The 15,475-nt window shown below is 52.6% G+C and overlaps 5 protein-coding genes across 5 annotated transcripts; 4 read left to right on the top strand and 1 right to left on the bottom strand.

Annotated features, from left to right (window-relative positions):
* Window positions 1-72: 72 nt before the first annotated feature.
* DYS1 (Deoxyhypusine synthase) lies at window positions 73-1,348 on the top strand (the record flags this gene model as incomplete). The annotated part of the gene is made up of 2 exons (XM_051451878.1): window positions 73-285; window positions 488-1,348. 2 exons carry the CDS (start codon window positions 73-75, stop codon window positions 1,346-1,348), a joined length of 1,074 nt encoding a protein of 357 aa, XP_051297009.1.
* Window positions 1,349-2,128: 780 nt separating this feature from the next.
* Window positions 2,129-6,307, top strand: J4E86_011386 (uncharacterized protein; the record flags this gene model as incomplete). Its single annotated transcript, XM_051451877.1, has 2 exons — window positions 2,129-2,530; window positions 2,585-6,307. The coding sequence occupies 2 exons, from the start codon at window positions 2,129-2,131 to the stop codon at window positions 6,305-6,307; spliced, it is 4,125 nt and encodes a 1,374-aa protein (XP_051297008.1).
* A 1,750-nt stretch (window positions 6,308-8,057) lies between these two features.
* Window positions 8,058-9,173, bottom strand: J4E86_011385 (uncharacterized protein; the record flags this gene model as incomplete). Its single annotated transcript, XM_051451876.1, has 2 exons — window positions 8,058-8,092; window positions 8,132-9,173. The coding sequence occupies 2 exons, from the start codon at window positions 9,171-9,173 to the stop codon at window positions 8,058-8,060; spliced, it is 1,077 nt and encodes a 358-aa protein (XP_051297007.1).
* Window positions 9,174-11,902: 2,729 nt separating this feature from the next.
* On the top strand, window positions 11,903-13,380 carry J4E86_011384 (uncharacterized protein; the record flags this gene model as incomplete). The annotated part of the gene is made up of 3 exons (XM_051451875.1): window positions 11,903-12,489; window positions 12,540-12,865; window positions 12,926-13,380. The coding sequence occupies 3 exons, from the start codon at window positions 11,903-11,905 to the stop codon at window positions 13,378-13,380; spliced, it is 1,368 nt and encodes a 455-aa protein (XP_051297006.1).
* Window positions 13,381-14,060: 680 nt separating this feature from the next.
* Window positions 14,061-15,357, top strand: J4E86_011383 (uncharacterized protein; the record flags this gene model as incomplete). The annotated part of the gene is made up of 3 exons (XM_051451874.1): window positions 14,061-14,134; window positions 14,384-14,839; window positions 14,916-15,357. The coding sequence occupies 3 exons, from the start codon at window positions 14,061-14,063 to the stop codon at window positions 15,355-15,357; spliced, it is 972 nt and encodes a 323-aa protein (XP_051297005.1).
* Window positions 15,358-15,475: the final 118 nt, after the last annotated feature.

Genomic DNA, 15,475 nt, shown 5'->3' with positions numbered 1-15,475 from the left:
CAGCCCGACGACGCGCCAGAACATCGCGACAGCGCCGCTGCAGCGACTGCCCACCCGAGATTGCCCACGGCCATGGCTAGCAACTCTTCGGCCCCTACCGGCGCCACTGATGCAGTCTTGAAGCCATCCGAGCCCGTGCCTGAGGGTGCGCAAGAGGTACAGGGCATCGACTTCAACCAGTATGCGTCGCGCAGCATCACCGTCGAGGAGCTGGTAGGCGGCTATGCCAACATGGGCTTCCAGGCGACTTCGGTGGGAGAGGCTGTACGCATCATCAACGACATGGTGAGTTGCTTCTGCCCGGAATATCCGAATGCGCGTGCTGCGCCGCTGCGGCGTGTCAGCGTCAAGTGCGGAGACAGCACTTGCGTATGCCGGGAATCTCCCGTCCGTGCGCAGTCCCGAAAGGCGAAACATTTAGCCTGATTTGGCGACGCGACACCACCACCGCATCGAGAAGCTTGGGTTCGCTGCTAACAGATGACAGCGCGCATGGAGAGATCCTGAGACCAAGGAGCCCACGACGATATTCCTTGGGTACACGTCAAATCTGATATCCTCGGGTCTGCGCGAGACGCTGCGGTACCTGGTCCAGCACAAACACGTTTCTGCCATCGTGACGACTGCAGGCGGCGTCGAAGAGGACTTCATCAAATGCCTCGCGCCGACATACCTCGGCGCTTTCTCCACCCCCGGGGCTGGACTGCGCCAAAAGGGCATGAACCGCATCGGCAATCTTGTCGTGCCTAACAGCAACTACTGCGCGTTCGAGGACTGGGTAGTGCCGATCCTGGACAGGATGCTGGAGGAGCAGGAAGCGAGCAAGAAAACGGACGAGCCATTGTACTGGACGCCTAGCAAGGTTATCAATCGTCTAGGCAAGGAAATCAACGACGAGCGATCGGTCTACTACTGGGCGTGGAAGAACGACATCCCAGTCTTCTGCCCGGCACTGACAGACGGAAGCCTGGGCGACATGCTGTACTTCCACACATTCAAGTCATCACCAGAGCAGCTGCGCGTCGATATTGTAGAGGACATTAGAAGGATAAACACAATCGCCGTGAGAGCGAAGAGGACGGGCATGATTGTCCTGGGCGGAGGACTGGTGAAGCATCACATCGCCAATGCGAACCTGATGCGCAACGGAGCCGACAGCGCGGTGTACATCAACACTGCGCAAGAATTTGACGGGAGTGATGCAGGCGCACGGCCAGACGAAGCTGTCAGCTGGGGAAAGATTAAGCTAGACGGAGATAGTGTGAAGGTGTACGCAGAGGCGACGGTGGTGTTTCCGCTCATTGTTGCGGCCACTTTCGCACGGGTCCAAAGGTCGCAAGGGCAATAACAACAGGCGCTATACGCTATGCAGCACTCCAATAGCTCGTGCAATAAAGACCATGTTGTTGATTGACCGAAATAAGTGGGCTGGCATGTAAGGACGACTGCTGTATGGAGCAACGTTGTTGGTGCGGAGAGCGGACGCAGGGAAGGCGCGGACGGGCCCACCTTCCCCACTAGTCTCAAAGCTCTAGCGTGACTGCCTAGCCGGTCACTGTGGAGGTTAATCGATAAGGGAGCTGAGAGCTCCGTGATGACGACGAATGCGCCTTGTCCGCGCAGCCTTGTGCGATGAGTCAACCTCTGGAGCGCGTCGTCGGAGAGGCTGTAAAGGGCGCAGAGCCTCCAGGTTGAAGGCGCTGACGCCAAAGCTCCTTCGATTCGGGATAGCGCAGCGCGTGGGCCAGCCGATTCCCAGGTAGCTTTACCGCCTCACTCTGTACCTCTGTTGGCAATCGTGCCGCATGCTGGTAGGCTGCAGCCTTGTCAAGCTCCAGCCACGCCCAGGTTATCTTTCCTTCTTCTCCAACTCCAATTTCTACAGTCTCGACCCATATCTCCAGAAGCACACGTCGGTTGCTCACTGTATCCATACACCCTCGTCGACGCGATAACGCTGCTAGCCTGCTGCACTCACCGATAAAAGCAACACACCACTGTCGTGCAGCCTCGTGCATATCTCCTCTCACTCATCTCTCCATTTGTACTTTACCCAGCTTTACCTGCACTCCCGCCCGTCAAACGCCCGCTCTCCACTTTCACATGCGCCTCTACCGCTGCAGCAAACATGAGCGTCAGCGTAGAGCCACCACTGCACTTTAGCCAGCAGCTGTCCAGCCCGCCACACTCACCAAACCCCGTACTCCATGCGCAGACGCCAGCTTCTCCTCCACCACCGCCGCCGCCACCGCCTGCAGCCGAATCGAACATGAGCACTTCCACTTCCGCGAACACAATGCCTTCTACAGGCCAAAACCACGATCGGGGCGATGCAGACATGCAAGATGGAGATGAGCCCACCCATCGCGATGCTTCCACGAACACCATCGCTGTCGATATCTCGGCTATAGATGAGGACGCTATGGACGTTACACCGGATGCCGAGACGGAGCCGTTACCACAGAACAGCCCGGCTGAAGCACAAGAAGCTACTATTACTTCACCCACATCACCTGCGCCAGAGCAAACGGTATGACAATGTCTTCTACTGGCTTGTATCTGCACCAGTGCTAACCTACCTCAGACAGCGACCATCATTCCCATAGAGCCTCCTCCACCCGTAGACCTCGACGCATTACCTCCCCCTGTTGATCCAAGCACACAGCCCCCGCCTCCGCCGCCTCCAGTCGACCCCCCTCGCTCTGATTCAGGATCCGACGACGACGACGATGGCCTCCCGCCGTGGCACGCACTTCCAGAAGACTTGTCATCGCCTGACGAGGACGAAGTGAAGATGATCGAGGAGAGGGGTGAACACAGTGCTCTGGACCACGAATACTGGGAGAGCGAGGCCTTCAAACCTTTAGATCACCCGGAGTATACCGCTGGTGAAGCAGGACGTATACACTGGGCAATCGATGCGTATAATGGAACCCAGGAAAAGCCGAACCATGAAGTGCTTATGAAGTCTGATGTCGTCACGATTGGGGGCCACCAATGGCAAATCAAGTTTTATCCTAAGGGGAACGATTCGGATTATCTCAGCGTCTATCTCGAATGCCTGAGCGTTCAGGACTCGAAGGACGACAACAATGAGGACGCGCGCAAAGACATGCACGGCGAAGAGGCCTCTGAGCCAAGTGGAGAGAAGAAGGCTGACGAAGGTATGGTCATGTCCGAACATGCGCCAGCAGACGATCCGACAGGCGTGTCGCTTCAGCATGAGCCGTCTACGCAAGAGCGCAGTGAGAACACGAAGTCGGAAGACGTCCAGGCACCAACCGCACTGGTCGTCTCTCAACACTCGCCCCTTCCGCTTCTTGGATCGAAACAAATGCCCAAGCGGAATAGCGTTGCCGCGCAGATATCGGTCGTTCTCTACAATCCAACAGAGCCTCGCGTGAACTACTCGCGGAATGCTTTACATCGCTTCTGTAATGGATCTCCTGATTGGGGCTGGACTCGTTTTCACGGACCGCACTACGATATTTCTCGTCGTCAGCATGGTCAGCGCATGGCGCTTCTTCGTGACGACAAACTTGCCTTCACTGCCTACATTCGGGTCGTGGAAGACCAGACGGATTGTTTATGGGAGCATCCCATTCGTGAGAATCCGTGGGACAGTTTTGCAATGACGGGCCTGCAAGCTCTCATGCTTTCGCCTGGCGGGAACATGATGTCTGCAATTGCCTCGTGGATGCTGTTCAAGCCCTTTCGAAACTTATTGTACAGTATCGTCATTGCGGACCCTAGCAATGAGCCTTTCACTCGGCCGAAGCCACTCATCAGCGCTTTACAGCAAGTCCTATACTCGCTTCGCACTCAAGTCGAGCCTGGAGCTGGTCCAGTTGCCCTTGATGGCATTCTGGATGCTCTAGAGTGGTACCGCATACACGATGGCCTCCACAGGTTGGATGTGATGGAGACTTGGGAAGTATTGCGCCTTAAGCTCGAAGAAGAACTTCAAGGGACACCTCAGGCCGCCCAGCTAAATGCTATATGTGGACCAAAGCGCGACTATTCCATCGGTAGACCCAGCTACCGCGTACCTGTGGAAGGTGTGGAGAGCATGCAGCGTGCTGTCAACGAATCGGCTGATTTCACTATACCTGGACAGCCTCTGCCAGAGTTGTTGACAATCGAGCTGGACCGGCACAAATTCGACAGCGCAAAGACGCGTTCGCACATCAAGGTGCTGAACAAAGTGACCCTTGACGACAGGATATCAGTTGGTGACACTCCCTACACACTGTATGGGTTTGTTGTGCATAAGCAAACACTTCAGTCCTATATATACCAGCCTATACTTCGACCCGAGGGCCCTGGTTCACGGTGGTATATCTACAGTGATAGCAAAGACGAGAGCCAAGTCAAATGCCTTCCCAAGCGCGAGGCAGTCGATGCGCATGAAGGCAAGCCTAGTAGTACTCAGATTACTGGCAACGACGCCGTGGCATATATTGCCATGTATGTGCGAGACGATGTAGCTCAGTCGGTATTCGTATCAGACGCCAAATGCGAGCAGTGGGATGTCCCGGAGTGGCTCAAGCTGGAAGTAGAGGCCAAGAAGAACCAATCTTCCCTTCCTCCAATGCCATCATTACCAACGCACGAACCGAACTCTGCGACAGATGAAGAGAAGGCAGAGAAGGTCACAGCGCAGCCACCGAAGACACTCGATTTTCGCGTCGTTGATTCACGAGTATACCTAGGGCACGAAGGTCCAGGTATATTTGACTTCTTTGATGCGAAGTGGGAAGGTTCAGAGCTCATCCACACATTGGCGCTGTCAAGCAATGACGGATGCAAAGAAATTCGACAAAAGTTGTTCGGCCTTTTGAAGAACGTCAAGGACCCACGACAGATAAAGTTTTGGTTTCTAGATCCCACGCAAGGATCTCTGGACCGACCGAACCTCCTCGGTACTGGACTCATTGAGTTTTCAGCCGGTAGCTACAGCCCGCACATAGATGCCAAGGAATGGACTCTGGAGTCGCCAGATTACCGGAGCATCTGGGTACACGTCACCGACTTCGAGAAGCTGCCTGAGCTCCCGAAAGAGGAGAAAGATTCCCCAGAGGCTCCATCGCTCCAGGCGGGTGAAGTTGCGGCAGATATCATCCAAGTTGTCGAGACCGTAATCGAGCCTTCCAGTACCCTGCCGCCACCACTACCGCAGATGACTTCACATTCGGAGGATACGCCTATGAGCGACCCCGATGAGCCCGTTGTTGCACCTCCAGAACAACGCAACGATACTGCTATGCTGGAAGTGGAGTCAACTCCAGCCGTTGATCCACCGGCTGTTGATGTTGTAGTCCCAGGTGCCGGTCCTAGCGACACCGAGATGGGTGGCACACAAGAGGATATGCTGCTGCCACCACCTCCACCTCCCCCGGTTGATACACCTGCAGAACCTCTACAACCACCCCCACCAGTGCGCAACCCCACTCCCGAGCCACCTCCAGATGAGATTTATTTCTTTCTCAAATTCTGGAACGCGGAAAATCAAGCCCTAGAAGCTCGTGGATCGCACACTGCACTCAAGTCTGCTAGATTGGACGACACAATCGTGACATTGCTTGAACTTCCAACGGAAGACAAGAAGAAGATGGAGATGTGGGAAGAGGACGAGCTGACTAACACGCGATCACTGAAGCATCGTCGTACCTTTGCGCAAGTGGATCTACACAATGCGAGTATCATCATCGTTTCGTTACCGCTCTCGGCTGAGAAACGCAACGAATTCGCCGCTCGCGCTGCCCTCGCAGATCCACAATCCTACCTGCAGTTCCGTGCTTTCGCTCGCAACTTCCCACACAAGTTACAAGGCCACTTCACCTACGACTATTTCTCGAGCGAGTACTACAAAGGCGAAGTTGTGAATGGCTATCCTCATGGCCATGGTACTAAAATATACCACTCTGGCGCTACATATAGCGGCTCCTTCCGCCTAGCCCAACGCTACGGCCATGGTCTATACACCTTCCAGAACGGCGACACCTACGATGGTGACTGGGTTGACAACCAGCAACACGGCACCGGGACTTATGTCGAGGCCGCCAGTGGCAACACATATGTAGGCGGGTGGCAGAACGACAAGAAGTTCGGCGAAGGTGTTACGCACTGGAAGAACGCACAAGAGTCGGAGAAACTCTGCAGGATCTGCTGGGACGGAGACGCCGAAGCTGCCTTCTATGACTGCGGTCATGTGGTTGCTTGTCTGCCGTGCGCACGGGAAGTGCAGACTTGCCCCGTGTGCAGGAAGCGAGTGTTGAGCTCTATAAAGTTGTACTATGCGGCCTAGTCTCGTAAGGGCATTACTCTCGTTCAGCGATGCACGCCGAACTAGGGAAAAACTGAACAGCCTGGAGCCTACGTTGACATTGGGTCACCTGCTTTGCAAGGTTTTGGGTCAATGTAGTCTGCAGACCTGTGCAGTTTTGTTTCTGGTATGAGGTGGATGTATACACAGGATGTACGGTATGGGAATGGGGGGTCAAGGAGTTTTTATGCTTAGAATGAGATATGGGTGGGTCAGGCCCGGATGGGCTACATATGGATAGGCGTTAATATGGGTATGGTGTAGGCGTTCACTTCTTCTTTTTATATTATATTACCCCAATGCGAAAGGCAATCCTGAACGCGCACTATTATAATAGATGACAGTGGTAAACAATATTGGAGTCTATTTTTCTTTGAACCCTTTTACATTCAGAATTTTGCGGTGATGTCGACTGCAGCGTGCTAGTTCAGTGTCTTCCTTGAGTGCTAGGACGTAATAGTTGCGACATGACTTTATGGTTATCCGCACATGTGGTCTGCTTCATGACTCAGTTCTTTGTCAATCGGTGGCTACACAGAATGACATACGTAATGGAGAGCATATTGAGAACCACCCTGTTTGTTCAATTACGTGTAGTTTGACAATACTCGATACATCTTGCGCAAGCCTTGTATTTGCACGTGCCTCCTATGTAGCTAGTTGTTGAATCTAGCTACTTAGATATTGAGGCTCGTGCACTGCAACCTCTAGCGTGGAGAAGCCGGCCTATCAGACCCACCCGTGGACTCACGCAATCGCCATGCCGTCCAATCGATATTGAATGCACTGCATTCTCTAGCGCTGACCAGCTGTGCTTCCATCCCGTGTCAGCAGTGCGAGCCTGAGACTTCGGGCTTACCATCTCAACGCGTGGTGCACTGCAATTCTTAGCGTGGATGAGATGTACGGACTGTGGCTGGGCGAGCACAGCCTCCTGATGGCGCCTTCCTCGTTATCTCGAAGGACGTCATGTTTGAGGTGGGGTGTGATGTGATTATCCAATCAATGGGCTAGCGCATCTGTACACCCTTGGCAGCTCCCGGGCTAAATGTGGAGTTGCACTGCAATTCTTAGCGTGAACGCGCTCGCCTCGAGGATTTTTCAGCCGCTGACTTGCAATATTGCTATATATGGATTGCCCTTGATCTCAGTCGAAATAATTTCCGTAGACGCCGCTCTCATATGCGTGGATATCTTTGGGTGTAGTGCCTGACTCAGTGCCAACGTAGATGTACACAGTAACACCACGATTTATTTTCCCTATGCGCTAGTTAATTACCGGAATAAACTATGATAGTACTTTTGAACATACTTCCATGCGAATACTTAGGCAATCCCCACTGCCCGTTGTTTCGCAATTTTGGGAAATCCTCTTCGAGATTATCCGGTTTGATTGAAAGAGCCAAGAGGGCGAGGAATATGGACAGACTACCCCTCAAACCCCCGTAAGGTGGAGATGCATGAAAAGGCCCATGATATACCTCTGGAAAAAGAGTCCAGGGCCACACAGAGCCAGTTCGTTGGCATCTCAATTTCGGGTGTGTTCCACGCGGATGAATACTGGACGAGAAGTCTTCGTCGTTATGAAGGAAGCTGAGCTTATTCCAGACTATAGAGTTTGCTGGCTCTAAATTGAACAAAGTTAGCGTACTTATTGTAACATTCCACGAATATCCATCGTGAAGGTAGGGAATCGGAGTAATGCGAATTAAACTGCAGTAGAGGGAAAGGTTCAATGATGTAGGGAGATGATCTTGCCGTCTTGCCCTACAAGATATGTGCCTGATCCGTAATGAACAGACTTACTGTCATAAAGCGTGAATGTAGCAGGTAGCTCTGCTATCTCATATATGCTCGAACCACACATCCACAACTTTTCTGAAATGTCCTTCATGCGTCTTCTTCTCTTAATACGTTCCTCTCCCGGAAAGTAGAATTCGTCGATCCTGAACACGAACTGAAGATCAGGCACCGCATGCGACGTTGAGACTTGAGACAAGGAATGCCCGGCACTTGAAGTGTTGGGACCTTTCAGCTGCGGAGTTGTGTCGCTGGAAGCGACCATGGTGGATAAGCTCAGTATTGGGGAAAGCGGCTCTTCTCTAGAAGCTCTAACGATCTCTCTCTGCAGTCTCTTCAGTGCATTCCTCCGTCCCTCTCCATATATGAGGGGCATGTGGATGCCAAAAAGCCCGAGCAACGAGTATGCCGCATCCTCTTCCCGCTTAGTGATGCGTTCCCGTGCCCACGAAATCCGTTCTTCAACCGTGAAATCAGACAGCAGACTTCCACGTAGAGCGGCCTCGGCAATACCAGTGCTCAATTGAATCTGTTGGACGAGTGTCGTCCGATCTCCGAGTCGATAACCGTCCTTGGAGTAGAACTCAATATACACAGGCGCAAGGAGTTCCTGGAGTGTCCAGCCCCGAGTAAACCACCTGCTGCTTCGGAAGGCTGTGGACCAATCTGAGACAGACGCTATGCCCTCATGCGTGACGGTTCCAACGGTAACATCGGTAAGATACACGTAACAAATGACCGCATCGTGGTACCATCGATACATGGAGTTGATCGCCTCACCGACCTCCTGGCTACTCTCCTGTTTGATGCAGCATGTATCGACCCAGAAGAAAAAGATGCCGTTTCTCCGAGCTATCTCTCCACAAAAGCGAACCTTGCGATACCCGGAAGGTTTGCTTCGTGCACGGTTCTTTTTGACGTCCTTGAATGAGATCTCCTCGTCGTCAGCACCCCATGTGTGCGATAGAATGGCATATGGAGGAATGTCGTTTCCAAAATATTCGACGAGACTGAGGTCGTCATCGTTGTTGATCTGCAGAAGACGCATTTGGTGGAGGTAGTTGATGAACGTCACCTGACGCGCCGGATCAATGATGGTTTCGCAGAGAGCTTCCTATCAGCGAGTGTGGTGCAGTAAAATGTCGTATACCTAGGCATCGCGGTCAGCTACGATGGTGGGGAAGGCAGAGGCACTGCGCTGCCAAGGTCCGGTGACCGTAATCAGCCACCCAACATGGGCGATGGGTATCATTGGACGAGGAACAAGCACAATCCACCAATCGCGTTATACCGAGCCTCTCCATACATGCCAGCTCCCGATCGCGCAATGATGCTGCGAATAATCTGCCATTCAATGCGGCCACCGCTATTGATCAGGATGTTCGTGTAGAGTCGAGGTTAGCCTATGGATGGTATTTGCAGGGCCTGCTCATGTACCGTAGCTGATATCGCTGCCTAGAGTTTGGCGAGCGAACTGAGCGGCAGTCTGGTCCACAACCGCAATCCGAGTGGAACTAAGAGCATCAACAACCATGGTTGTAAAACATCCTAAGCTGGTACTCCGTCAAGCTCTTACTATAACGCTTCACTCCATTTCTCCATATGAATGGAACGTACTCTACAACAATGAGTCCTTCGCATGACGACATGGACCGTCTCGCATCAGCCCTGGACTCTACAACAATGAGTCCTTCGCATAACGACATGGACCGTCTCGCATCAGCCTTGGAATCGACAACGGTTCAACACAGTACATTATACTTGCGATTTCTCTCATTCGTAAGAGCATCTTTTCGTCTAGGTCGTCGATCGGTTCAACACAGTTTGGGTAACTTCGGTGTATTGCCGCTGGAACTTCGAGAACAGATATGGCTTTACGTTCACGACAGTCCCATCTTCTATGCGGCACCAATTTGCGACACGAAGCCTTCGCCACTTCTGTGCTGTTGCAAAGCGCTCCGGGAAGAGATCATCCACACTATCACCAGGCATAGAGAAGTGAGATTCAAGTCGCCAGAAAGTCTACACTTACTCGCTTCTCGCATGTCTGCGCTTCGCTCTACAATCTCTGAAGAAAGCAGCATGCAAAGCTACTCGACTCCACGCCACATCTACGTCGATCTGTTCGCCGCGTTACCAACAATCCCGGGCTTACTTGAGCCAACAACAGGACAGGGATGGAGGCAACGCGAAAGTAAGATAAACTGTCTAAGAAGCGACGATCGTCGTACACTAGGTTACTTGATCGAGCGTTCCGTACTATCCCATCTTGAAGCTTGGCACCAGGGTTTCATGGCCCTAATCATATCCCGAACCACGAAGTCGGTCATCTTAGGCTTCCGAGATAGGGAAAGAATAGTATGGGTTTCTTCTATATCCACCGATAAAATTAACGAAAACATGCGGCGAATGATCGCCTCAGTACGTTGGAAGAGCGGAACAGACGGTCGAATTGAGGTGGACGGATCCATGAGTTAGGCGACGGGGGTTAGGGAGCGTTACGGTCTGCGAAGAAGTATAAGAGGTTGAGCTCATACGAACAGGTGGAGATATAAAAGGACAACACCGAGTTAATGCGATGTATAAAGTTGCTGGGCCAGAATCAAGCGTGCGACTGCTTGCGGAAAGTGGGCTGGGGGATGCTACTAGAATTAATCTACCTGCTGAGGTTGAAATTCTCAGTGTCAATGCGAAGTGATTAACCATGCAGTTTGATGAAGATGTGAGAACCAGCGAAAGATGACCCTTGAATTCGCTTAGGCTGCATGGCCGTACAATGTGTACGATCTGGAGCAGACGCTTTCACGTATGTAAAATGGATGAAGCGACTCTTATAATGACGAATTGGTTGTCCAAGCGCGTTTCCGTCTTGTCCACGTGTATACAGCCAATATAGGGGCTTCGTGGTGTCTGTCAACGCGTTCGTAAGGCTCCTCGGTTGTGCTATGGCGCGGTCGAGATTCAGGGATCGAGCGATTCGTTTGACCCAGGCGCTGGGCATATGCGATGAATTGACGCGTGCGAGGTTCCAGTGGCTCGCGAGAGCGCGAATGCCCAGGTGGTGTTGCGGGATCAGAATCGCGCGACCCGCAATGTGCTGCCGGGTCGGGATGTTCCGAACACGCTAATATCGTTACGTCATGCGCTTCCCCGACCTCCTTTCACCCCCATCAGGCGCAGCGTGAAGTTGCGCGTTCACACGAACCATCCAACGACACGCTGGCAATACGCGTAGAGAAGTCTAACTACCGAAAAACCCTTCTTAACCAGCTTACACTACGGAGAGACTATCGACATAGCCAAATGGTGGACGTGGAGTTTCTTTCTCGAAGGGCGACAACTGACAACGCACTTTGGACTATGGCAGTATACGAATCGTTACGAGATGCCTGTTCACGATGGTCTTCGCGTCGACCATGATGGTTTGAGTAACCGGACAGAGATGGACCTTTACCATTGTTCTATCGGCCTTCCATCCCACATCTTTCCTTCTCAACCACCCAACGTTGCGACTTCTCTCACTATTGGAACACTGGTTACGACTTTCTTCTACCAACCGAGGTAAACGCGCGTTTGCGCACTCGCCGAGACCAACATTCCTTCATTGCCCGTTTGTTATTGACTTATACATGTTCTACCGTTACAGTAGCCTAGAAAGCTTCTTGACTTTACTGCGGGGTTCGGGAACACGCTATTGGGCGTATAAGAGAACCTTCTGACCGAATATTTGGCACTACATCGTATACCGACCCCCGCTAGCATTAACGAACAGCTAAAATGGCCCCTTCAACCCGACTACGAGCTAGGCCGGACCGCCGTGTCAACTATGCTGAGCCTTCTGGCCCGATAGGTACCCGCAATAACCCTGTTCGTATCGAAGAAACCCCAGAACCTGAAGCCGGCTCCCGAACCTCGCCTGCTCCTACCACATCCGGCAGAAAGCACGGTCGTAAGCTTCCTGTTCGCAAGAAAACTAGAGCTACCTCACCTGAAGCACCAGAGGCCTCTCTTGAGAAGGACTCCAAAGCTGTTGCTCGTGTCAAGGCTGGTGCTGTTGTTAAACCAAAAGCAGAGCCGAAGACACGCAAGAAGCTTCCGACACCGAAGGAAAAAGAGCGACCGAAGAAGCAAGAGTGCTCAATCTGCGCAACAATCAAGGACACGTCTAGATCTTTCAAGGCACCCAATGATGCTTGCGAACATCTTCAGACTATCTGCAACTTATGTGTCGCAAAGATGCTCAAAACAAAGGTTGCCGATCGTCAACTCAAGGATGCAGAGTTGAGCTGCCCGGTCCACAAATGCGACTATTCGCTAGACTATGCAGCTCTTCAGGCCATAGTTAGTAAGGCGGTTTTCGAAGAGTAAGTAATTCACTGATAACACCATTGATCAATACGCTAACCCATCCCAGCTACGATAAAGCCGTCACGAAGCATGCTCTGTCTAGCGGCGAATCATACATTGCGTGTCTGTCTACCAAGTGCGGCCGATACTTCTCCATCGAAGACTGCAAGAACACCAAAAGCAGCAAGCAGCGGGTCGCCTGCCCTTACTGCGACAACGAGATTTGCTTAAGGTGTAACAGGCCATGGGCGTCGCACGGGAAAGGTGGGTGTGACCAGGCGAAGAAGGCGGAGGACGAGTTGTCTAAGAGGGCTGTCAAGACTATGGGAGCCAAGCCATGCCCACAGTGCGGTATGAACATCCAGAAGCACGGTGGATGCGATCACATGACATGTAAGTCTCGAATAAGTTCAAACATCAGCCGTGATATCCGATACTAACGTACATTTTCAGGTGAGCAGTGCGGCCACAACTTCTGTTGGGTGTGTCTCGTTGAGTACACCAAGGACATTCGGCACCGCGACGACTGCCCGCATGCGCGAGTTCACGTTGCTGTCGATCCTGGCAATTGGCTTCCTGAAGACTTGACTCTTGCGCAGATCAACCGCCTTATCGCCGAAGCAGATGCTCGTCTCGATGCGCCGGTGGAAGCTCCCGCACACGCTCCTCATGTAGCACCGGCACCACCGGCTGTTGCTTTCGGCGGCATGCTCAACCCTCTTAATTGGAGGGGTGGTGGAGGCGAAGGCGGCGCAAATGCAGGTGCGGTGGGTGCTAATCGTCACCCACCGGATGACGTGGAGGCTGAGGAGGACGAAGTAATGGAAGATGTACATGAACGACCTGCCCGGAGCCACAAACGGCCTGCCCGGGGCCATGAACGCAGACGACGGGACGACGAGTTTTGATCAGCCAACGAAGCGGAGCAAAGACGGTCAGAGTCAAACTACGTGCGGCTGAGCTGTACTAGCTTATTACGAAGCCATGACGATGCGGTTTCAGGTGCTCAAAGCGCGCCCATTGTGATTACCTGTGTACATGTAGCTAGCCATCAGATTTGAATGTATAATTTGGCAAGATCGTCGTCATAATCCTACGTGTCCGAGCTGCCCTGTTCCTTATCATTATTCTACACATCTTCGCTTGAGTAATATTCGTACTGCTGTCCTCCGTCATAGATTTTGGGATGTCATCGTTGCGGATTTTTGATGTCATCGTTACGTTGGTGGTAGGATGTTATACATCGAGAAGCCGCGAGGCTAGGGCCACAGGCAGGCACTGTATTCTCGCATACCATAGTGTGAAAGAGCCTGTCTGTTATGTATCTTACCTCGAACAACCGAAAACTACCCTGAAGCATACATTGTCGCCATGTTGTCCCGATTGCAACGTAGAGTACGACGTCGCTTCCTATTAGCTGTATTGCACCTTCTCATACACCAAAACCCAAGCAGGCACGACACCAAAACAACAACAACCGTGCGGCATGTCCGCTGGCAGTCGCGAACCACACCACCCAACATGACTTACTCGCAATTGCGCTCTCATAGTCCTCCTTTCTACAACCCGCTCCGCGAAGTACGCCATCATGAGCGATGCAGACTCCGACGACTGGGTCGACTCATCAGAGGGCTCAGACGACGATATAGACGGCGAGGCGAGGTAAGTGACCTTGATATCCTTCATGCAGTGTGCCAGACCCAATATTGGGTTATCTGTCTGCTTACATGCCGCTAATGTATCCGCCTCGCAGCGACGGAGATCATGAGACCAGCACCAGTGAGCAACAGTTCCCGCGCAGGAGCGTGGATGAAGTGGAGAGCGCTGCGTAAGTATCTGGCCATCCCCAGCAGTCTTCCGCCCATCTCACTCACCTATTGGCTCAACATGACGGCTAACCTATATCTACAGCGCCAACACGCGCCGCCGTACGTCATCCATCTCATCCGGGCTCGCCGCCATGACACCCGCCGAACTCACATCCACTCAACCACGTCAACCCACTCCCCCGCCCCCAAGACGCAGCTCCACGCTCCCGGATCAAATCGAGCACGACCCCAGCCATGATAGGGCGCGATCTCCAAAATCCTCACTGCCGGACTACCACGACCCGGACTCACCTACCCAGAAACGAGGCCACGGTATACCTCGCAACCCTGTGGCGGATACATGGCGTGAGGATGCGTACCTGAAGAAGGAGCCCAGTGAACGGAAGATTTCCAGCGCAGAGGCAGGGAAAATGCAGGATAGGTGGCGATGCGAGTATTGCGGTCGACTCAATGAGAGGGGAGCCGAGACAACAACAACAACAACAACAGTGCCTGATCAAGAGGATCCACGTGTGGGCACTGCTGGTCCATCTACCGCGTACGTATACTTTTTCCACGTCGGACAGCAACCTCCAAAAATGGGTTGGAGACTACAATGCTAATACCAGCGTCAGACCAACCGGCCCAGTTCGTATTCCCGCATACGAACCCTCAAGTGTGTCGTACACGAAATGCGCATACTGTGGCGAGAAGCTTACATTGGACTTATCGAAGTACGATCCACGAGAATTTTCGGAGTTTGGAGTCAACTTCAACCTTATGTATTTCAAGAACGAGGCGGATAAGGTAGAACATGCGAGGAAGGCTTGGCAGAGAGCGCGTCACAGGGTTGGCATTAGGTGGAGCGAGGATGACAGGAGACACAGATCAGAATCAAGGAAAGCAAAAGAGAAGCGAAGGGAGGAAGAGGAAGTGCAGAGTCCGCTTGGATGGACGGTGAGACCAGGAAGTGAGGAGAGAGTGGAGCCTGGAGAAGACGAGGGTGAAGATAACGATGCGGAGGAGAACGATGATGAGTGGGAAGATGACAATGAGCCAGGAAGTCCTCAAGAGTAAACCGTTGCGCTGATGTAGGCGCCCGACCATATTGATAACTGAACAATCATACTACCAACTTCCCAACCACCAAACCAGAGCCCCAAGCCCCAGCGTGACACCACCATGCCACGCGATC

Source organism: Alternaria arbusti (assembly GCF_024043155.1).
Source record: "Alternaria arbusti strain BMP 1465 chromosome Unknown scaffold_33, whole genome shotgun sequence".
NCBI lineage: Eukaryota > Fungi > Ascomycota > Dothideomycetes > Pleosporales > Pleosporaceae > Alternaria > Alternaria arbusti.
This window is presented reverse-complemented; position numbering and strand designations above follow the sequence as displayed.